This window comes from Pelobates fuscus, chromosome 1 (genome assembly GCF_036172605.1).
Source record: "Pelobates fuscus isolate aPelFus1 chromosome 1, aPelFus1.pri, whole genome shotgun sequence".
NCBI classification, from domain to species: Eukaryota; Metazoa; Chordata; class Amphibia; order Anura; family Pelobatidae; genus Pelobates; species Pelobates fuscus.
The window spans coordinates 299,611,659-299,636,501 of NC_086317.1; the positions used below are offsets into that span (position 1 = coordinate 299,611,659).

Sequence of the window (24,843 nt, forward strand, 5' to 3'; positions counted from 1 at the left end):
AAGTAATTCTAGTTTTGCAACAAGCTAGGAAAAAATCCTTTTTGACCCCAGAATGGCAGTCAGATATCTCATTGGATCAATAAGTTATTACCCCACTATTTAAAAAGGATATCCCTCAATATTGTGATTTTACTAATATTTATCCAATTGCTGTTTAAAACATCTGTATAGACTCCGATTAAACTACCTTGTCAGGCAGATAATTCCACATCCTTATCGTTCTTACAGTAAAAAACTTTTCCTTTGCCTTAGACTAAATCTCCTTTCTTCCAGTCTAAATGTGTGACCTCATGTCTTATGTATAGTGCTGTCTATGAATAGATTTCTAGACAATAGTTTCTATTTTCCCCAGAATATATTTTTACAATGCTGTCATATCCCCTCTGAGGCGCTGTTTTTCTAAACTAAAGAGATTTAAATTTGTAACCTTTCTCCATAACTGAAATGCTTAATTCCTTACATTAATTTTGTTGTGGCTAACTAAATTAGTATTCTTATAAATAGATTCATCTGATTTTACCATGTAGCCAATGGACTTGTGCATTAACACCTTTCAATTGGTACGAACGAATTATATCCCTTTTAATCTAAGCTGGAACAAATCCCATATAAATCCCAGATAGATATGTTTGTTTTAGTGTACATTAAAAGGAATTTGATTCCTTTATACCAGCTAATGCACAATTGATCAACAGTAAAAAAAAAAAGGCAACCTAATAGACAAACATATACTATAAATAAAATAGCAAATTATGAATAGCCAAATGTGTTTCATATAGCAAATACTAGATTGAAATAGCCTAATTCAAACAACCAAGTGTCAATTGTCTGTGCTTGGCATTTAGTCAATAAAGTCCACAGGTATCCATATATTATCTCCGATATGCATTAAAATTGCAATGTGTACTTACAAAAATTAATCAGGTTTAAGAGACTGTTTTGGTTGTATTATTACTTAAATGTTGATCATTTTCTTCTTTCTGTACAAATTTACATAATAATCACTCTTGATAACATGATATATATGTATACATATATATATATATATATATATATATATATATATATATATATATATATATATATATACACTGATTAGCCACAACGTTAAAACCACCGACAGGTAAAGAGAATAACAATGATTATATCATTACAATTGCACCTGTCAGGTTGTGGGATATATTACGCAGCAAGTGCGCGGTCATTTATTGAATTTCATATGTTGGAAGCAGAATAAAATGGACAAGTGAAAAGATGTGAGTGACTTTGACAAGGGCTAAATAGTGATGGTTAGATGACTGGGTAAGATCATGTCCAAAACAGCAAGTCTTGTGAGTTGTTCCCAGTATATAGGGGTTTGCACTTACCAAAAGTGGTGCAAGGAAGGACAACCAGCATCAGGGTTTCAAGTGCCAAAGGCTTAATGATGCATGTGGGGAGCTTAGGCTTGCCCATCTAGTCCTATCACATAGAAGAGCTACTGTGGCTCAAATTGCTAGAAACCTAATGCTGGCCATGACAGAAACATGTCAGAACACACATAGTGCATCGCATTTTGCTGCATATGGGTCTGTGTATCCGCAGACTGCATGGAAAAAGGTTGCCTGGTTGGATGAATGTTTTCTTTTAGATCATGTGAATGGCCAGATGTGTATACATCCTTTACCTGGTGACGAGATGGCAGCAGGATGCACTATGGGAAGAATTTAGGCCTGCAGAGGCAGTGCTCTGGGCAATATTCTCCTGGGAAACCTTGGGTCCTGGCATTCATGTGGATATTACTTTGACACAAATTCTAGAGGACTATCCCATTTTTTTTATATATCTCCAGGACATATATCTACCTGTCTGTCTGCCTATCTGTTTGTCTGTCTATCTATCTATCTATCTGTCTATCTGTCTATCTATCTATTATAGAAGATTTGTAGAGCTAATCTGTATTTAATACTGTTTTGTTCTTTAAAGTATTAACAGAAGTTACCTCTCAGTTTATCAATAAAATGCAGTTTGGCAGGCCCTTGTAATTTGTACAGATTTTCTCTGGTCAAATATGACTTCTGCTGCATGATGCTATCTACTCTGTTTGGATGATCTCCAGACCACTGCATTTGGGTGAATAAGGGAACTTGTTAATTTAATAGCATCACCTGCAGTTAATTAAATTAATATACAGGGAGTTTCAGCTTGTACTGATCTTGTGTATTTGAGGATGGAACCTCTGTGGAATACAAATTATATCTCCTATGAGGACAATTGATAGACTAGATGAGTCACTGGCTGAGCTCCAAGCTAAGAGATTTGTTAGATGTGTGACCTGGGATCCAAAGTCATTATTTATTTTGAGTCATAAAGGGCAATGTGCTAAGCATGCTTTAAATTGTCTCCGACTATTGTAGAATTTTTTCGAAGGTTAAGGCTGCCTACACATATCAGTCTTTTATCCCCTGAGGTTTTTCTCCTTATCTAGGAGGTCACCTGAAGGTAGCTAAATATATCACTATCAATACTATGATGTTTTAAGGAACAAAGTAATCAAGGCGGAATATATAGCTGCTGTTCCCCTTAAAGGACAAAAAGTTGATACATTCAAAAAAATTTCTTTCCTGTGTATGAATATTGCCTACATGATAGACAATATTATTTTTAAGACTTTATTGCCCATAAACCCATTTTTGCTCTCAGAAACTGAGATAGCAGAAAGTGAATTAGGCATTAGATTTCCCAAGTAAACTATCGAATGTTTTCAAATTATCTATGCATTTTTACTGCAGCAAGTTGTATGACTCCCGAAGTGTAAAAAATTACCTGAGGGAAGCCTACTTTATGAATATTACCTAATTTTGTCCTACAAATGTGGAATAGGCATAAATGCCTTGAATTTTACTGAAAAAAGTCATATTTCTGCCAAATGAAGCATCGCAGATATGTATGTACATGATTAGCAGTTTGCATCTGGCAAATCAGATCAATTATGTAGCAATGTCATTCATTAAATAAAATACAGCAATGTCTCACTATTGCAAGACGTCCCTAATGGAGCAAAACCCCTGCCACTCTTTAATGTTTGAGCCTCACACATAATGACCCAAATGTGTCATTTCTGCTTTATCAATAGAGACCTTGCCTCCCCCTCTATATCTGCCTTTATATACTACGCTGTAACTTAATACAGAAATATGACTTACTTACTAGTTTTCTATTACTAAGTGGTTTAGTAATTAAACAGCAAATTCAAGTGAACTGAAAACTAGGTTGCAAAATGCAGGCAACACATTGACTATAGCCAAGCTGGAAAATTTTACAAAATCAGCCATTTTTGTCTAGATTTTACAATTTATTTTTCAAACTGCAATTTGCTGTTTGGTGAATTAAACCATGACCCCTCTTGAGCTCCCAATTAACATCCCACCTATCAATTGTTGAGACCCTTCTGTGTTTTGTGACAAAGTCAGCTTCTGAAGAGAATAAAATCAGTTGCTACACAAAGCTACTAATCCTTTAAAATCCCAAATAAGATATAACATTCAAAAATACATTTGTAAAACATATCAAACTATACAACTTCCCTGTTAGTTTTCAACTGGCTGATAATGTTGTTTGTATTATTAATACATAATAATACATGTATAATTAATTATTTATATTCTCCCAGCAGAGATATTAGTAAATAAAATCATGAGGGGGAGGGGGTTCAGTTATTAATTTTACTCCAATATTTAGCAGAGATAAAAAGGCTTAAAAAGGCTACGTAAAAAGTGTCAAACTAACCTTAGGTAACCTGTGGTGTCTACTTTATATAAATATATACTTTTATATGGCAATTTTGTTTTCTGTAATGGCTACTAAACCTACAAGACAAACATACCAACTTCTAAAATTGTTGCAAATTGAAATTTTATTTTAGTTCTCGTATTTTGTGACCTGTAACTTTCAAAATAAGCTGAAATCCTATACACATTATGTACTCTATAATTTAAGACACATAAATGAATTTATTTTGAATGACTTTTTCTAAGCTGGACATATTATGCACACGCTATTATTTATTTATTTTTATTATTTTTTTGCAGTTTTTGTATAATTATTGAGAAGGAAATATCTATGTATATGTGACATCAAATTAACCCCTTAAGGACCAAACTTCTGGAATAAAAGGGAATCATGACATGTCAGACATGTCATGTGTCCTTAAGGGGTTAAAGCCCTGTTTTCCCTCTAAAAAAATGATATATAATATATGTTGGTGCAATAAATTAGAGAGATGCAAATTGCATTTGAACGCAAACAGCAAAAAATGCAAAAAGGAGCGTAAGACAAGCTTCTGAAGCTGTGTCCTTAACCCCTTAAGGACACATGACGTGTGTGACACGTCATGATTCCCTTTTATTCCAGAAGTTTGGTCCTTAAGGGGTTAATGGGTTAAAAGGTAATAGTTTGGCAGCTGGGATTTTAAAAGAAACATGATGTTTTCCCAGTGTTGGCATTGAACTGAAAAGGAGTATGCTAGTAAATTCTGCAGTTGGTGTTTTCACTCTGCATTTGTAATGTCCTCAGTTTGCTTTGCACCCAAATGTATGGTTTATAAAAACATTGATCAATATTCTGCAAACTGCTCGGTGTAGAGATTTATTATGTGTGTATTGTAGATGCTAAATTTTTTCCAAACATCATCTGTTATGCAAATAAGTATTCTGTGCAATTTAAAGATCTGCTAACTGAGCCTTGTGTGGTCACCATATTGCTAAATATATATATAGGCAAAAAGTATGTGAATCTTTTTGGACTTGGTCATACAAAAAATCATCTCAGCTTCATCAAAGTCGCAAGTATAGACAAACACAATGTATTTAAGTTAACAACATGCAAATATAATCTTTCATATCTTTATTGAACACAGCCCATTAAAAATTGACAATGCTGTGGACAAAGTAAGTGAACACTTGGATTTAATAGCTAGTTGATACCTCTTTGGAAGCAATAACTTCAACAAAGCATTTCTGGTAGCTGCGGAATAGGTTTGCATAACATTCAGGAAGAATTTTTGACCCCTCTTCCTTACAGAACTGCTTCAGCTCAGCCATACTTTTAGAATGTCTGGTGTGAACTGCTCTCTGGAGGTAATTCCACAGTATCTCTGTGGGGTTAAAGTCTGGGCTCTGAATGGGCCACTCCAAAAGGCAGATTTTCTGTTTTTGAAGCCATTCTATGGAAAGGGGCAGCCCGTGAGAAGTTTTGCAGGCATGAATTTGCAGTAAGGGTGCAAGCAGCAGACAGGAGTAGGTCACTAGTAGAGCGGAGAGACCAAGAGGGGGCATACCTATGAATCAGTGAAGAAATATAAGGGGGGCTAGAGTTGGTGAGAGCTTTATATGTAAGGGTTTGCATTTTAAATTGACACCTGTAAGGGACAGGAAGCCAGTGTAAGGATCGACAGAGGGGTGAGGTGTGAGAGGAGCTACAGGAGAGAAAGATCAGCCTGGCAGCAGCAGTCACCACAGATTGTAGGGGGGCGGTTCGGCTTCTGGGGAGACCAATTAGGAGAGAATTACAGTAATCGATGTGAGAGATTACTAGAGCGTGAACATTTTTAAGTTGGAATCGACAGGTTTTAACAACAGACTGGACATGAGGTGCAAAGGTGAGGCCAGGATCAAAAGTGACACCAAGACAGCAAGCTTGAGAGAATGGGGTGAGGCAGGTACTGTTAACCTGCAGGGAGAGTGAATGAGGAGGATCAGTGTTATTAGGATGAAAAATAAGAAACTCAGTTTTAGTGAGATTGAGTTTCAGAAAGCGGGAGGACATCCAGTCAGAGATAAAAGAAAGGCAATTGGTGACACGTTGTAGGACAGCAGGGGAGAGGTCAGGGGAGGAGAGATATATCTGGGTGTCATCAGTGTACAGGTTGTAGTGAAATCCAAATGAATTAATGAATTTGCCAAGAGAGGCAGTATAGAGAGAGAACAAAAGGGGACCAAGTACTGAACCTTGATGGACTTGAGGGAACCTTGAGAGACAGGACGAGGAGAGGTGGTGCTGTTGGAAAAAGAGACACTAAAGGAGTGTTGGGAGAGATAGAACTAGAACCATGAGAGGGCTATGTTACAGAGACCAAGAGATTGAAGAGTTAGCAGAAGATGATCAACAGTGTCAAAGGCAGCAGAGAGGTCAAGAAGAATTAGTATAGAGTAGTAGCCTTTAGATTTGGTTGCGAATAGGTCATTTGTAACTTTAATAAGAGCAGTCTCAGCAAAGTGCGTAAAGCCAGATTGCAGAGGATCAAGGAGGGAGTTGGAATTTAGGAAGCGAGTCATACAAGTAAAGACAAGTCTTTCTAGAAGCTTTGAGGAAAAAGGAAGCCGGGATATGGGACGATAGTTGGAAGTGGAAGACGTGTCTAGGGATGGCTTTTTTAGAATGGGTACGACAGTAGCATGCTTAAGGGGAGCAAGGACAATGCCAGATGAAAGAGAGCAGTTTAAGATGTGTGTTAAAGGTGGTACAAGAAAAGGGGTGAGAGCTCTGATGAGGTGGGAAGGTACTGGATCAAGTGGACTGCTGGAGGGGTAAGAGGAGAGGAGAGGAGAAGTGCAGCCACCTCATGTTCAGTAGCTGGATGGAAGTCTTGGAGGGTCCTAGTGAGTTTGAGATAGAGAGGGGAGAAGGGGGGATAATTAGTTTATTAACTGTTTAATCTTGTCAGTAAAGTAACATGCAAAGCTATCAGCTGAAAGATTAGTTTGTGGGGTGGTCACAGCAAGGCAAAGAAGAGAGTTAAAAGTGTTAAAGAGACGCCTAGGATTGCGGGAACATGAACTAATCAGAAAAGAAAAGCAGGACTGTTTAGCAAGTGTGAGGGCTACACTGTATGAGCGCAAGACAAATCTATAGTGAAGAAAGTCTGACTAGGTGCGAGACTTCCTCCAACAGCGTTCAGCTGAACGGAAGCATCTCTGCAGGTAGCAGGTTAACTAAGTGTACCACGGTTGGATGTGCGCCCTCCTTGAGGAGCGTGCTTGAAGTGGGGCTGCAGCATCTAGGGTAGCATTAAATAAGGAGATAGCCAGAGAGGGACATGAGAAGGTTGGGATGGATGAGAATTTGGCATTGAGATCAGCTGAGAGTTGCTGGAGGTCAAGAGAATTCAGATTTCTCCTGAGTTGTGGGGGGTTAGGTTGAGGGTTTTGGGTGTGGGGGCACTTGAGAACAAATGATAGAAGGTGGGGGTCTGATAGAGGAAATGGCATATTACAGAGATTGGAGACTGAGCATGCATTTGAAAAAATAAGATCTAGGGTATTGCCAGCTACATGTATGGGAGAATTTGCCCTTTGCGATAGCCCAAAGGAGGAGGTGATTGAAATAAGTTTTGAGGCTATTGAGGACAAGGATGGGTTAATGGGATCCCCTAGAATTAGAGAAGGGATATTGCTTCAGAGGAAGTAAGGAAGCCAGGCAGCAAAATGGTCAAGGAAGCGACGAGGAGAACCTGGGGGCCAATAAATAACTGCAATGTTTACAGATATGGGTTTGAATAAGCGAATTGAGTGAATTTCAAAAGAGGAGAAAGAGGGGGAAGGGGGGGGTGGATAGAGGTTTGAAGAAGCAGTGGGTTGTGCGTAAATTGTAGACCACCATAGGATAATGAGGCAGGGGTAGCTGTGTCAGACGGAGAGAGCTAAGTTTCAGTTAAAGCAAGTAAGTTTAGGGAGTGTGAGATGAATAAGTCATGGATAGAAGTAGATTTAGTTATTTGCACACAGAGCGTGCATTCCAATAGGCAGAATGGAAGGAGGACTTAGAGGGAGAGTTACATGGGATGGCTATAAGATTGGAGAGCTTTCTGGGTTGGATGTAGGTAGGTAGAGGCAGGACCAGGGTTTGGAGAGACATCATCAGCTGCCAGGAGCAGAAGCATGGAAAGTAAAAGAAGGTGGGAGTAAGATTTAAAAGTTTCTGTGGAATGTTTGTATTTTGAGGTTCCAGAAGGAATAGGAGAAGAAACGGTGGATATGAGTATAGTGTGTGGGATGAACAGAGAGAGGAGGGAAGTAAACCAGGAGCAATGCAGATAGTGTCAGTAGGGACAGGTAAGCAGAAAGATAGAGAGATTTTAGTAATGAGAGAAGTGAGTGTGAAAGTGAAAAACAGTAGAGAGAAGTAGTGTTTTGTTATAGATGAGGGAATTATAAGGACCATAGGAGAATGTGGAGGGGTGAAGGGTTAACTGGTCTGTGGTGTGGGAATTGAGGTGTTACAGGTGAGGAGAAGATGGATGTTAGACATGATTGGTGTGTTTGGATGACCAGGTGATTTGAACTATCTATAAATGTAGTGAGTACCAAGGGAAGGGTGGGGTGTGGGGTGGGGTGGGTGGGAAAAATCTTTCAGAGATGCTACCTTAACATAAGGCTTTAATACAAATTTATACATAAATGCAGTTATTTCTAAAGTGTTCACATCCTTTTACTTGCCACCGCATATATTTTTTTCAGTCTTTTGTATTGATCAATGGTAAGATACAGACATGTCAAGTTGCAGTAGAAGAGTATTCACAATATTAATATTCACAGTAAAATAGCTGTACAAAAACACCTGAAAATATATTTTAATATAATCTGTGTCTGTTCTAGCTTACATATTCAAACAGCTTAAAACATGGCAGGGATGATATCTATGCTGTAAATAATTATAGAAGCTGAAATTTTGCCTGGGTTAATGGTACAATTTTAAGCAAAATAAAAAATATCATCATATCCTCCATTGTTGCTTGTCTCACTGACACGTTTATAATTATTCCGAATAAAAGCATAAATTCCAGATTTCCTTGAAGTCAAATCGGATTCAAGTTGTAGGGTCAAAATAGCCAAACCGATATACTAGGCAATTTAGAGCCATTTTCCATTCCAGCAATTTTAACTTCCATTTTGAAATTAATTTTAAAATCCCAACAATTAACACTTTCATAAATAACCCTGTTAGTTTTGCCAAAGGTTACTATTTCATGAGAGCCAGAAACACATGCTATTCTAGATAATATAAATGAATGGAAAATAACACTAAATGGAGCAGATTACCCAATAGAATTGGTTCTTTAATTTATGATGCAGAGATATAACTCTAACTTCATCAATGAATAACTATTGTTTTTAATCTCTTGGTTGTAGTTATTAACTATCAAGTTTTTTGTCTTGTTTATCAACATATTAGATAACCCTACAGGATTTAGAAAAAAGGCGCCCTCATCTGGAGGAACTTATCACTGCAGCACAAAACCTGAAAAACAAAACAAGCAATCCAGAAGCCCGGGTTGTAATCACAGATCGCAGTAAGTGTATTTGTTTCTGCCATTATCCATTTTGAGCACTAATTTTAAGCTTAATTGCATCTTTAGTAACTAAATAACGAACATTTAATTTGCAAACTATTGTTATTATGCAACAATATTTGAAATATCAAAAACAGTGACCCCAAAACTTCCATTTAGTAGTTTCTTTGTTTGTTTCTACTTATTTGTAATATACATAAAGTGTGACTAGTACCTCGCAGTTAGAAATGCTCACAATTCTTCCCACTGTAAATTCAGGAATGAGAGAGGCAACTTTTTATCTTATTACACATATTACTTATTGTTACAGCTGTAAATGAAGAAAGCCAAACCACATATGTGACAATAGAGGTGATACCTCAGTCAGTCCGTATTGTTTGTAAATGTTAAATTTTTTTGTTCAAAAACATACTGTAGCATAGTTATAAGGTGGGGGTTCAACAGATAGGAGATGTAAGCACTTTTTTTTTTATCTGGTGCTCTCGTGTAACTGTGTTAATGAAAGAATATACCTTTTCAATTCGGTGGGCTGATTGAGGTATCAGTACTTTTTTCCATGAGATAGAATTGTCTTTGTTTTTATGCAAGAGGAGAAACTTACACTCAGCAGTGTGCACTGCATTTTATAGATGATAGTGAAAGAAGAGATATGAATATGTGTCCAAAATGCTCTATTTGATTTTTTTATTTTTTTTTTAATAACCTCACTACCTAAAATTTCTATCTAGACATGTTGGAACAAACTGGCAGCTGTAAATCGTAGATTGAGTGCCAATCCTGTTTCTTGGTGTACAGTAGATTATAGCCAACAGTATACTCATGCAGTCTGCATTGGATACGCTGGTTGGGAGTTGTAATCTGCAGTAGGAAGGTTATTAGGCATGGACAGGACCTCTACCTCTTAATATTGTTGGAGATTCTTGACTTTTCTGGAAAGCTAACTACAAAGAATTACAGCTTTAATCATGATCATCCAATGTTGATTATAAATGATAGTAGTGCAAGCCATTTCCCAACTGAAAACAAATTCAGATATAGACTTACTGCGATACAAAAGAACAATGGCTTCTAACCCAGTACTCAAGTCCCACCAAGAGCTCAAGCTGCCATAATGTCCGTAAGAAAAGAATTAGAAAATGCATGAATCCACAACTCTTAGTTTTCCTTGGGGACAAAGCAGGACTCTAAAGTGGAGCTTCTAGCTCTGGCTAGAAAATCTTTCAATCAGAGAGACACGAAATACAAATCTCAGCTCCCACTGCAACTCATAACAATTAGTAGATATATCAGCCTTGCCATGGGAGGACTTGTAGGCTCTGGCCTCTAGAAAAGATTGTGTGCAGTTCCAAAAAGTATCCTTATCTCTGTGCTTATTGGTGTCTCTTTTAATGTAGAGAAAAAAATAGAAACACAATTGGACAATTCCTGACTGCTTAATGTGCTTATTTTTCTCCCAATATACACTTATCTCGAAAATTACAGTATACCCCTTTAATTGACACATTAATTGAAATGGGAAGATATTGGCAGATGTGTACATGTTTAAAACATAACCTTTATTAGTGATGTTAAAATTGAAATCCACACTTATGAAATCAATCAGAAGAAAAAAATGTGATTGATATTATATGTGTGAAATTACATTTTAACATAAACATATGCATACCTTCCAATATCTTCCAATTTAAATTTTAATCTAGAGACACACAGCAAAATCTGCTGTAATAAACTATGGTGTGTGTGGGGAGGAGTTACTGCTTAAAAATTCACAAAATGAAATATTACACCACATTAAATATGATCATAATACAAATTAATATAACATTAAACACTTTGGGTTTTTGTTGTTGTTGTTGTTGTTGTTGTTTTTAATAGTGCTCCTTTGAGAAGAATACTAGGTAACAGATAACGTGAGTGTCAATTTAAGTGGTCAGCTCTTTTCTAAAGAAGGGAACTTTACGGGTTAACTAGTGTATATCAATTTCTCACTGTACTACCTATGAGCAGTTCCCTTGGGTTTGCAGAGAAATGCTATAGCAATGGCAATCTCATTGAAATAATTTAATACATTGCAGGATTGCTACTGCAATACGCAAAGGATATTAATTTTAAAAATACAGCAGGCAGAAATCGAAGTAGTCAGTTACTTGCAGTCAGTCATTTTGTCTACCTCATTAAACACAATAAGGAAGAATGATTGAACAAAATTGCCAGGTAAGTAATGTAAATATTGAAATGAAATGCCATGTTACTGTGTATTAATATATTTTCCACCTAGATAAATCATGTATGCATTTGTAAAAATGTAGGCACCATAATTAAAACTTTACCCAAAGGAAATTAAAATAGCACCGGTGCCCTTGGTGTAAGTGCTTCAACCAGCTAAGAGAAGCAGAATTTTTTAACTTGCTAAATTAACACATCTTATATGTATTAGTGGAAGGAGATACAATATTTGTCACATATTATATATTGTGAATGTGCCGTCAAATAACAGAAAACTTGTGTCAATCATTTACAAAAAAGGGAATAATTAAAACAAAACAAACTGATTGGGGAATATCAATAATTAATGTGGTACAATCTAATAATAATTTTTAAAAAATGTGTGCACTCAACCTATACCTTTAAGGACTCTAGTCAAACATTTCTGGCAAAATAGTTCTCTAAATCTATGAATCAGAGCAGTGTTCCCCAACCCAGGCCTCATGGACCACCAACAGTCCAGGTTTTGTCAGTATCTTCATTGGATTAAAACAGGGAAATACATAAATCCTGGACTATTGGTGGTCTATGAGTACTGCGTTGGGGAATACTGAATTAGAGGATCACATATTGGCTGACTAGAGCAATGGTAACATTACTGCCTTAGATCCAGGAAACCCAGATTTTAATCCAGGTCAGATCACCTCACTTATAAGTGTCCTTGTGGAAAACAGCTAATTATATCTGCCTACCTCAAATTCTCGCAGATTGTTAGCTTATTTGAGCAGGACCTTCACTTCTTAATATCCACATTTTATAATTGTAAATCACTGTGGAATATGTTTGTGCTATATCAATAGAAATCAACATCCTCTATAAAGGTCCACATTTCTTAGGTTCTAACATCTTAGAAACCATAGCTTAGGGTCACCTCAAATATACTCAAAAGCATAGGATTGGCTCACTGCAAAGTTAACTTAACTAAGATATGAAAACCTCTAAATAGGCATTGGCAAGCTACTCCTAATGTCCATTCATACTTATTTTTGGAATAACATATGAGTTGTTTAGCATTACTATATTCAATGAGTATTCTTATTTGTGGGAATGGGTAAAAGCTGAGTTAACTCTTAGTTTGTAATGCATAGTTAATAATGCTAAGAACAACTTTAGATGTCTGAGGCCAGCTTTCTTATCCATATAGTTAACTTGATTGCAAATTAAATATGAATTAAAGAGAAAAGACCAAAATACAAAATAAAGTAAGCTGCTAAGAGAGGGCATTGAATGTTATAAACTCATTGATGTAAAATATGTTTAATAAAATTAAATCCAAATAATGACTAGTTTACTTATTTCAACAAAGTTTGCCATGAGTAGTTCATTATTTGAAATTATAGATTTATACAGATTTCTTTGGAATGTTATGACAGTAGTAGTCATTATGGTAGTTTATTAATATGGCTAGAGAAGGGAGATATTATTGAGAAGGACATTTAAGACATGGCAGTAAAAGAGTAAACTACTGACATTGGTTCTCTGGGAGGAGAGGTTACATACAAATAAACATAAACCATCCTGTGGAGCAGTACTATAAAGTCCGTTCCTCTTCTTCAACCACAGAACAGACTTACTGATTGATGATAAAATATTGCTATTTTTTGTAAGCTGTTGAGAGCAACTGAGCATGTGCAGAATGCAGATTAAATGTGAAAAATAGACAAGATCAATTAGGGAGCAGCACTTCGAAAAGCTCCTCAAATCCAATATGATATGTAAAGGAAAGAGAGAACAAAAGGAAGGGAATATAGTGTATCAAATAGATACTTCAAATATGGAGAAAAAAGAAGAAATACACTTATAGTGTTTGGAGCTATAAACTAGCTCTAGATGTAGCGCCTGGGTGAAAATCTTGGTTCAAAGTTATATGGTTCAGATATGTAATACGAACAGAGACACTAATATAGTATGTTGAATGTATGAGGTAGTTTATAAATTTTATATAAGTGCAAACTCACATTTAATGGAGATTTCTGATGGCTCCTTGCATATGGTCTAGGGTAGAATGATCCCCAGTCTTGGATACTTGTGCAGTCTCCTCTCATATATCCAAGAGTGGGGGTCGTTTCACTCCAGTCCTTATGTAAGGAGCCATCAGAAGACTCTATTAAATGTAAATGTGCACTTATATAACATTCATAAACTACCTCAGACATCTAACATGCTACACTATATTAGCATCTATATTCTGTTTATATTACATATCCAAACCTTTTTTTCCATTGGACCACTATTTCAGGCCTATATCCACAGGTGTGTATTGTATAGCCCAAACGCTACCTCTAGAGCTAGTTTATAGCTCCAAACAGTGTAAGTGTATTTTTTCTTTTCCTCTATATTTGAAGTATCTACTTACTATACTATATTTCCTTCCTTTTGTCCTCTTTTTCCATTACTTATCATCTTGGATTTGAGGACCTTTTCAAGATGCTGCTCTCTAATTCCATCTTCTCCTTTATGCATCAGAGATCAGATAGGAGAGACTCTGGTTTGCGTTGCTAAAGCTGCCATCTATGTTTGGATATTAAGCACTAGAAACCTATCTACCTCTACATTTGTAAAAATAAAATAAAAAATATGCCCAAATTGAATGTACTTACACGTGCTTAGTCTGCTTCTAGACATGATTTCTGATGTGCCTCATTTAATTTCTTACACTTTCTCTTTAAATTATTACTTAGCTAGTAGCCCATAGACAGAAGTTTTTTTTCTTGTAGTAGACTGGTTGTGAATTAAGTCCCATGTGGTAACTTTTTACTGCTCTTTCATGCTTCTAATTTTACTGTTTTTTTGATTTCTATATGTGTATTTTAATTGGCACATTTGTATTGCAATGCCATATATGCAAAAATGGGATGCATATATGGCATATGGGATGAATATGCAAGAGTTAATATTTTTACAAATGTGCTGGTCTTCGTGAAATAATATATTAATTTCTTGTAAAGTCTGAAGGATCCTGTCATATACCAAAGATAGGGATGAGTTTTTCTCATTTCTTACATATAAGTTTTATGCAAACAAATGTATTTCTTTTGAAAGCTTGGTGGAAGGAGTAGTATATTAAAACACAGTTTTGAGGTGACAGTTGTCCTTTACGATGAAGGAGATCAAAGTAAAGAATTCAATCTATAAACAAATTAGAAAAGTACAGACAAAACAGCATTGATTGATTTTGCCCAACTTTTATTTTAGCTCTGACAATGTTCGTGTCAACTACTCAGTTTCCCCACTGAGCAAATGTCTTAAAATTATACCAAAGCAGGGCTCCCAGAATGCTGATATCTTAACTGCAATGATTTAAATTTTCTCAGAGTGAGGGTACATGTATCAGAATAAAATTATTGTAGTAGTATAAAATCTCATATGTTTATTAAATAACAGATCAAATATACTCAAGTAAGACTCTTAATATACTGCAGCGAATATATACTCCAGATATCTCTTTGGACTGCATTAAAAACCTTATAATGTGATTTTACTGGTTAACAAAAATTGTTGTAAGATGATAGCTTATAAATAATTGAATGAGTTTACATTTTATAATGGAGTGATTTTTAAACTTTGGGATTTAAAATACTCTATGTTATATATAGAGATGTCCCGAATAGTTCGCTGGCGAATAGTTCCTGGCGAACATAGCTTGTTCGCGTTCGCCACGGCGGGCGAACATATGCGATGTTCAGTCTGCCCCCTATTCGTCATCATTGAGTAAACTTTGACCCTGAACCTCACAGTCAGCAGACACATTCCAGCCAATCAGCAGCAGACCCTCCCTCCCAAACCTTCCCACCTCCTGGACAGCATCCATTTTAGATTCATTCGGAAGCTGCATTCTTAGTGAGAGGAGGGACTGTGTAGCTGCTGCTGATTTAATAGGGAAATCGATAGCTAGGCTAGTGTATTCAGTATCCACTACAGTCCTGAAGGACTCATCTGATCTCTGCTGATCTAGCCTTTTTAGGGCTAGAACATCAGTCTGCTTTTTTTTTTCTGTGTAATCTAATTGCAGTTGCCTGCCTGCCAGCGTGTGTGTAAGGCTCACAGCGTATACTGTGCCCACTTGCCCAGTGCCACAACTTATATCTGGTGTCACAATAGCTTGCTTTTAAAAAAACAACAACTTTTTTGACTGTAATATAATAGCAGTCAGTTTCCTTTACACGTGTGCGTTTCAGGGCCTGCCAGGGCACAGTGTCACACCAGTGCAACTCGTATCTGGTGTAACAGTAGTGTACATTTAAAAAAAAAAAAAAAACACTTTTTTGACTGTGAAATAATAGCAGTCAGTTTCCTTCACACGTGTGCATTTCAGGACCTGCCAGGGCACAGTGTCACACCAGTGCAACTCATATCTGGTGTAACAGTAGTGTACATTTAAAAAAAAAAAAAAACTTTTTTGACTGTGAAATAATAGCAGTCAGTTTCCTTCACGCGTGTGCGTTTCAGGGCCTGCCAGGGCACAGTGTCACACCAGTGCAACTCATATCTGGTGTAACAGTAGTGTACATTAAAAGAAAAACTAGAAATTTGACTGTGAAATAATAGCAGTCAGTTTCCTTCACACGTGTGCGTTTCAGGGCCTGCCAGGGCACAGTGTCACACCAGTGCAACTCATATCTGGTGTAACAGTAGTGTACATTTAAAAATAAAAAATACAATTTTGACTGTAATAGATTGAATAGCAGTTAGTTGTCTGCAAGCGTGTGTGTCAGGCCTACAGCGTCTACTGCCAACTTCTGCCAGTGCACAGTGCCACTCATATCTGTTGTCACAGTAGCTTGCACGCATAGTCCCACTAATCGAAAAAAAAATGACAGGTAGAGGCAGACCACTCCGCAGGGGCCGTCGTGGTCGTGGTGCTGTGATTCCCTTTGGCCCTAGAATAATGCCCAGTGTTCAGAGGCCACGTACCCTGAACTCGAAAAGTTCTGAGGACATAGTTGACTGGCTAACACAGGACACCCAATCTTCTACAGCTTCCGCTCAGAACCTCGACGCACCATCCTCCTCCAGCTTAGCTTCGGGCACCTCTCAAGTTACCACTCGCCCGCCTGCCGCCACCACCAACACTAGCACCACAGCTGCTTCACTTGATCTGTCAGAGGAGTTATTTACACATCAGTTGGAAGAAATGAGTGATGCGCAACCATTATTGCCAGAGGATGTAGATAACAGGGATATGTCTCAGTCAGGCAGCATTACACACATGGACGTACGGTGTGCTGATGATGATGTTGTACCCACTGCTGCTTCCTTTGCTGAGTTGTCAGATACAAGTGAAGCGGTTGATGATGACGATGCATCCGTGGATGTCACCTGGATGCCCGCTAGAACAGAAGAAGAACAGGGGCAAAGTTCAGATGGGGAGACAGAGAGGAGGAGGAGACGAGTTGGAAGCAGGGGGAGGTCGTCGCAAGGAGCTAGTGGCACAGTCAGACAGCATGCATCGGCACCCGGGGTCAGCCAGAAAGCACGCCAATCAACGCATGCTGTTGCCACCACCAGAATGCCATCATTGCAGAGTTTAGCAGTGTGGCATTTTTTTTGTGTGTCTGCCTCTGACAACAGTGATGCCATTTGCAACCTGTGCCAAAAGAAACTGAGTCGTGGGAAGTCCAACACCCACCTAGGTACAACTGCTTTGCGAAGGCACATGATCACACATCACATACACCTATGGGATCAATACATGAGTACAAGCAGCACACAAACTCAAAGCCATCCTCCTCCTGGTCCAGCATCTTCAGCCACGTCAACCACTGCTGTCCTCCTTGCCCCCTCTCAACCATCCGCCACTCCGTCTCTCGCCTTGAGCAGTTCCTGCTCATCTGCCCACAATCAGGTGTCTGCCAAGGACATGTTTAAGCGTAAGAAGCCAATGTCACAAAGTCACCCCGTTGCCCGGCATCTGACAGCTGGCTTGTCTGAACTCTTAGCCCACCAGCTTTTACCATACAAGCTGGTGGAGTCTAGGCATTCCAAAAAATTGTAGCTATTGGGACACCGCAGTGGAAGGTACCCGGTCGAAATTTCTTTGCACAACAGGCAATCCCCAACCTATACTCGATTGTGCAAAAGGAAGTAATGGCATGTCTGGCACACAGTGTTTGGGGCAAGGGTCAATCTGACCACTGATACCTGGTCTGCAAAGCATGGTCAGGGTAGGTATATCACCTACACTGCGCATTGGGTAAACCTGCTGACGGCTGCCAAGCATGGAATGTGTGGCTCTGCAGAGGAGTTGGTGACACCGCCACAACTTGCAGGCAGGCCTGCTGCCACCTCCTCTACTCCTCCTACTCCATCCTCTTCCATAACCTCCTCGGCTGAGTCCTCTTCTGCTGCTGCATCTTGCTCCACATCAACGGCACCCACCCAGCTCCCCAGGTACTATTCCACATCCCGGATACGGCAGTGTCACGCCGTCTTGGGGTTGACTTGCCTGAAAGCAGAGAGTCACACCGGACCAGCACTCCTGTCCGCCCTGAACGCACAGGTGGATCAGTGGCTGATTCCGCACCAACTGGAGATCGGCAAAGTGGTTTGTGACAATGGAAGAAATTTGTTGGCGGCATTGAATTTGGGCAAGTTGACACATGTGCCGTGCATGGCACATGTGTGTAATCTGATCGTACAACGCTTTGTGCATAAGTACCCAGGCTTACAGGACGTCCTGAAGCAGGCCAGGAAGGTGTGTGGCCATTTCAGGCGTTCCTACACGGCCATGGCGCACTTTTCAGATATCCAGCGGCGAAACAACATGCCAGTGAGGCGCTTGATTTGCGACAGCCCGACACGTTGGAATTCAACACTCCTAATGTTCGACCGCCTGCTCCAACAAGAAAAAGCCGTTAACGAGTATTTGAATGACCGGGGTGCTAGGACAGCCTCTGCCATTCGCGAACGGAAAATTTTATGTTCGCGACATATATATCTTCCAAGTGTTAAACAAGATGCCAGACATATTAAAAAGTGTCAGACACCATATCGAAAAAAAAAGTAAGAGTCAAGAGACTTTAGCTATTATATTCCAGTCCATGAATCTTTCTCCTGCATTGGCCATATAATTGCCATTACAGATATTCAATTACAAAGATCATTCCTAAATAAAGATATGATTATATTCTTATGCTTTTTCAAATAGCTGCAGCAATAACTGTGAATAGTCCTAACTCTCTCCATTCTCCTAATAGCATTTCTGCTTGATAAACATCTCTAATTATTAAAGTGTACCGGTCATGGAACAAAGTGCTTAAATAAAATTAAAAATATTATCTATGCTTTGTTCAAGAAGAATTGCTTGCAAATATACGGAGCTTGTGAAAAAGTCATAAGTCATCCCTTAGGGTGACATGTCTACTCGTGTGGGTACCAAGAAAAAAGGGAAGAGCTCCTTCCTCAGGCCTTCATCTGCTGGTATTTAACTCCTAGATGCAAAACACACATTTAAGAGTTGATCTCCAATTACGAAAATAATAATAATAATAAAATAATTTATAGTTTAAAAACTATTTTTTTTTTTTTAGTCTTTATTAAATTTAAATACACCACACAAAATGAATGAGAAAATAAAATGTATAATAAAGGGTGTGATTGAAAAAAAGTGGAAACAAAAAAAGCAAAAAAGTTTTAAATTGGGGGGTGCTGAATGAGCCAACAAATGTAATATATGAGGTATCTTGTATTTAACAGTGAGTGTGTATCATTTGCACTCCTTGATTGGATTACAAACTTACTAGCACTTCATACAAATGTTTCAATTGTATCCAGTGAAAAACTTGTTGAGTATTGTTGTCTTATAGTTAAGATAAATTTAGGTAATATTTCCCCAATCATAAAGTTTCAATATAAGTCAAAGTTCTATATGACAATCTTAGAAGAAATCATTATAGTTTCAGAGGACTTCTTAATAGAAATTCATAAATCAATCATAATAATGATTGGATGTAGGAGAGCTTAGAATTATTAAAGATTTTAAATATAATTAGGAGTATTCAGAATTCAGAGATATAATATAATGTGCAGCCTAATCCAAGTCAGTGTGTAATTTAGAAGTACCCCATAGCTGAAATACTAGCACATAGGATGAACCACAAGTAAATTACCACCGGGTTAATTAGAAACTGAAAATACGTTCTGCCCTGTCACAGATAGTATAGGTATTTGAGACTGGTTTCTGCAGTGATTTCCAAGCCAGTATATATTTTTTAATGATTGATTTTTATTGTGAGGAATTACATTACATTGGAAATTTCATTATACTTTGTATAATAATATAAAACATTGTTCTGAAGTGGTGGGTATATATAGATGTCTTAAAAGGAATCAACAGTAGAGGAAAGTCAAATGGGGGAGGCAAGCCGTTCCACAGGAATGGAGCAGCCAGTGAGAAGTCATGCAAGCACAAATTAACAGTATGAGTACAAGCAGTAAACAGGATAAAGTCACTGGCAGAGTGGAGTGACCGGAAATGGTCATACCTTTAAATTACTGATGAATTGTAGAGGAGGATACTTGAGTCCTATAAGGTACATGAAGTCAATATAATGATTGACAGAAGAGTGATGCAATGAGTGGAGCAACAGGAGAGAAAAATAAGCCAGGCAGCAGCATTCATTACAGTCTGTCGAAAGGCAGTCCCTCTTCTGTCCCTCCAGATTTTCTTACTTCCTTTACTGATGCCTGGAAGAGTATGATACAGAGAACCATGTAATTTTTATACTATATTCATGGATACAGGACCTAGAATTCCTTCTGTATCCTTGCTTTAGTTTGTTATAACATCATTGAGTTTGTATAGAGTATGATATTATCTGCAGAGACAGTGTGTAAGTCACATATAGATCCAAATAATATTGATGTAAAACTCTTTTATGCGAGAGGTCCACTTTGACATTGCAAATTACAGGATTCCTTGAGTGAAAAAAGATACCCTATAAAACTGATTCTAACCACCTCACTCTATATGCATGCAATGTCTGGCTTGACCAAGCATCCTAGGAGTTGTAGTTCACAACACCTGGACTACCAGATGTTCCTCTGATACTGTGCAAAAGGTTTCATATTGTGTTAAGTAAAAATGGAAAAAAGATTCCTATTAAAACAGCTCCTAAACTTTACACACATTTACGAACAAGCTCTTATGATGACCATAGCATTTTGCAGCAGTAACTCAGAAGTCCTATCAAAGCAATTTACTTTTAGCAAATTACGGATTGTATGTATATTAGTGTTTTCCGAGGTATACATTAAAATGCCATGTCTCGTCCTCAAATATGTGGAGTAAAAAGAGTTACTTTCCTTCTGGGAAATAGCTATTACTGCTTCTGTTCTGTTAATGGCCATGAATTATGAAATGCACGTTCTGCATAATATTAAATAAAAATGCCTACTTATTAAACTGTCTTATTCCGTATCATTGGTAAAGATAGATATAATCTCGCGATGCTTTTATAACTCCTACAGATAACTCTTGTAAACATAGACGTTTTATTTTCAAGTTGGAAATAAAAAAAGAAAATTAGCATTGAATAAATTACCTTCTCTAATGCTTCCACAATGGTCCTCTTAATGCATTGAAAAAAATCAAATGCATACACAGCAAATAGACAAAAATGCATAAATTCAGGGCACAAAGGCATTTATACCCAGTATGCTCTTAAGCAGCGTGTTACCTCCAGCCTGCAGGGTCCATTTAAAGAATAATTGGTAGACGGTGGTCAACATAAACACTCTTGGATGTGTTGACTATATTCCATTAAGCTACCAATTCGCCCGACATTCCTATATTTTTTTTAGAGCAATATTATCACATCCAAATTATATTATTAAGTACAATACAAATTTAAACTTACCAATGCATTTATCAGCAGAGGATGGCTTCACTGCCTCAAATATTTAGCAGCTCATTAAACCCAAGTAACATTATTTTTTGTTTGGGTGAACATACATCATTCACACACTTAACTGTCATGTGTAAACCAAATTTGGCTAAATTCATCTAAAAGAGTGACAACAACAGATGGAATCTGGTAGCTCAAACATTAACTTTTTTTTTATCACTGCTTACTACGCATCATTACATACCAAATTTATAGTTACAATATCGGTTTCTTAAAGATATAGATCTCTAAACTCTTTTATGTTGAATCTGATATTTTATTGTTAAAATAGTGCAATCTATATAAGAGAATCATAATACCCATTGTACAGAGCTACGGAATAGGCTGGCGCTATATAAATACTAAAATAATAATAGTAATCATACTGCATTGTGCTTTTTTCTACTGCCTGCTTCCTCCAAATTAAATGTAATGTAGTGTTTGTTCTATCGGAGTACCTTACTAGATAGTTCTACTTTCATCATCTATTTATCTATTATACAACTTACATTCTCATCCATTGTTTGTCTGTTATACTACCTAAAGGGAAAACTGTATTTCTAACTTTATAGTGTCCCTCTGCCCCAGCCTCCCTTCTAGACAGCCAGTAGAGGCAGTGTTAACTCTGCAATGTAAGCATTGACATTTCTCTACAACTGCAATGTTTTACTTTGTAGGGTTAAAGAAACAGGACACTGCATCCAGACCACTTCAATGAGATGACGTGGTCTGGGTGCCTATAGTGTCCCTTTTAAGAACTATTATAGGAAAAAAAAAAACAATGCTAAAATGCCCCCTGTTTACAATAAAAAAGGATTTTTACTTACCTTTTAGCCCTCTCTGTGTTTCTGCACTGACGCTTCATCACTTTGGCTGAGATCTTCAATCTCAGATATTCATAGGCAATAAGAGGCTAGTACACTGCACCAATCAAATGCTCTTAATGATCAGCTTTCAATTGACAACTGATTCTGACTCAGTTTTCACAGTTGAAGTGCCTCTAGTAGCTGTCTGAAAGTTAATATTATATTATTTTCCTTTAATTATATATTTGTTTTCCACTAATAAATGCCCTTTTCACATAAAATATATACTTTGACACCATTTCACATTACCTATACCTTAGACTAGTGGTTCCCAAACCTGTCCTTGTGGCCCACCGACAGTTCAGGATTTATGTATTTCCCTGTTTTATTCCAATAGAGATACTGACAAAACCTTGACTATTGGTGGGTTAATACTACACTGCATAGACATGTGTGGAATTATACTGCCCTGTATCATGTATTCAGTTAGTTTATATACTTGCAGATTATAGAACTACCAAGTAAAACTTTTACCTTGTTCATCTGTACATTTTCTGTTATTTCTTCAATAAATTGTAACAACAACAAAAAAAATAAAACAATAAAAATATATATGTATTTGATTTAAAGCAATTTTTTTTAACAGTTTTTAACAGTCTTCTTCTGTTTCCAAGGACATTTAAAATAACTTTTGAGAATTAAGGAGATGGAGAATTATTGTTTTTTTAATACAAATGAAAAATGGGGTTGACAGTCCTTTAAATCCACTTAGTGATCATCAATCATATATAGTCATATATTAATCATTATAAATGACTTCTGTTTTTCCAATATTCTCCGAATGAATGCTAGACGAGATGTATGGAAAAATGTTATACATTTAGTGGCATCATCTGGTTTTGCAACCAATATCAGATATATTAGATTATCAATGTTATTTAGAAGAAAAAAAAATGAATTTACATTCTTTAGATAAACTTATAAATGAAAATTAAGCATTATCTCAGCCACTGGAACCACTGTATAATGGTCTTTTACATTAGGGTTTGTGCTATAGTATTCCAACAGCTCGTCTAATATTACTCAATAAGATACTACAGGAAACTCCTCAGAATTCTGTTAATATTCTGTATATAAAAACTGCCAAGATCAATTGACTACAATCCATGGCTTTGGTGGGTTTATTGATAATGAAAAATTCACATACTAAGTATTTATAGACAAGCTACAATGATACCGTTGTATGATCCACACCACCACGTAATCCAACAGCCAGAGGCATGTAGCCTAAGGTCATCTCGAAAATCCGACTCGCAAGACAATTCCCATCCTAAATTGAGCAATAAGGAAACGACAATCTCGTTATTCAGATAAATATGGATAGGAGTGACATGTTGTGTAAAACATACCTTTATTTATCCCACTTATGAGCATTTACATTTTCATAAAACTTTGATGCTGTAACAAGCAAGTGACAGAGAGCAATTTATATTAAAAATCTGCTTTGTGAAGGGGTCATTGATATTAGTCAGATAATTTGGGAATACATAACTTTTTATAAAAAAAAAAAAATATTGCTCTCACTTGCATTGAAGTGACAATGCCTGGAGTCGTCAATGTTGACCTAAAAACACACAAAAAAAAGTAACTTAAATAAATTTCTACTTATTTATTCAAACTAAATGCATACTCCAGGTGTATGTATATCATGTGTTATTCGTTGTTTGGATTTGAAAAACGAATGCTTGTTGAACTGTATGAATTATATTGATAATATATGGATTTAATTAGAGTTTCTCTGTAATAAATTAAAATGTGGAAATTAATATGAGAACTTTTGGATGTAGAAAAGTTATGAATAATTTATAAGCAGAATATTTATAGTTTCACAGCACTAATTGAAACATTTATTCAGTATGAAAATTTCATTTGAATATAAATAAGATGATGTCCCGTATATCTTTATGTCAAATGGCGTTACCACAAAATCATGAAACCATAACTAGAAAGCACACCAATGAATTTTTGTTGAATCTTTCATTTTCTCAATTAAAATAAATCTGGAACTTGTACTGATATTTAGCACTGTCATAAGTGCTTAAGGCAAATGAGTGCTTGTTCTAGATTAGTTTTCTTAAAATGAAATGATCATTTTTTTTCTTAGGCGCAGGGTATTAAACAGTTATTGTAATAATGTTGGTATTGTTCAGTAGCTAATGTTTCATGATTGCTTACTATCATATAGTCACTACAGTCTACAACTACAACCAAATGCCAAAATTGAGTAGTCTGGTTCTTACTGTATGATTATAATCCACTCATGTGCTCAAAATACATACGTTGAAGAACATTTTACAAATAAATTGTGCAAATTATTATTATTTTTAATTTTTTTCCATTTGACACAGTATTTTTTTATTTTATTCTAGCATCAAGTTGAATCCCATTTCCTTGAGTAGACTCCACAATGTTGCCATTATAAATGTAGAGGCAAAGTCTTAATATGAAACCTATGGACAGTCATCACACTGGGAGACACTATACGAAATATTGAGAAGCA

The 24,843-nt window shown here is 36.9% G+C and overlaps 1 protein-coding gene across 1 annotated transcript in view; it reads left to right on the plus strand.

The window, feature by feature from the left end:
• The window catches only part of DMD (dystrophin), a 2,317,639-nt gene that overhangs the window by 1,607,721 nt on the left and 685,075 nt on the right, over positions 1 to 24,843 (plus strand). Inside the window, exon 52 of the mRNA XM_063457949.1 lies at positions 9,211 to 9,328. Within this exon, the coding sequence (XP_063314019.1) occupies positions 9,211 to 9,328 (118 nt within the window). The remainder of the gene's footprint in view (positions 1 to 9,210; positions 9,329 to 24,843) is intronic.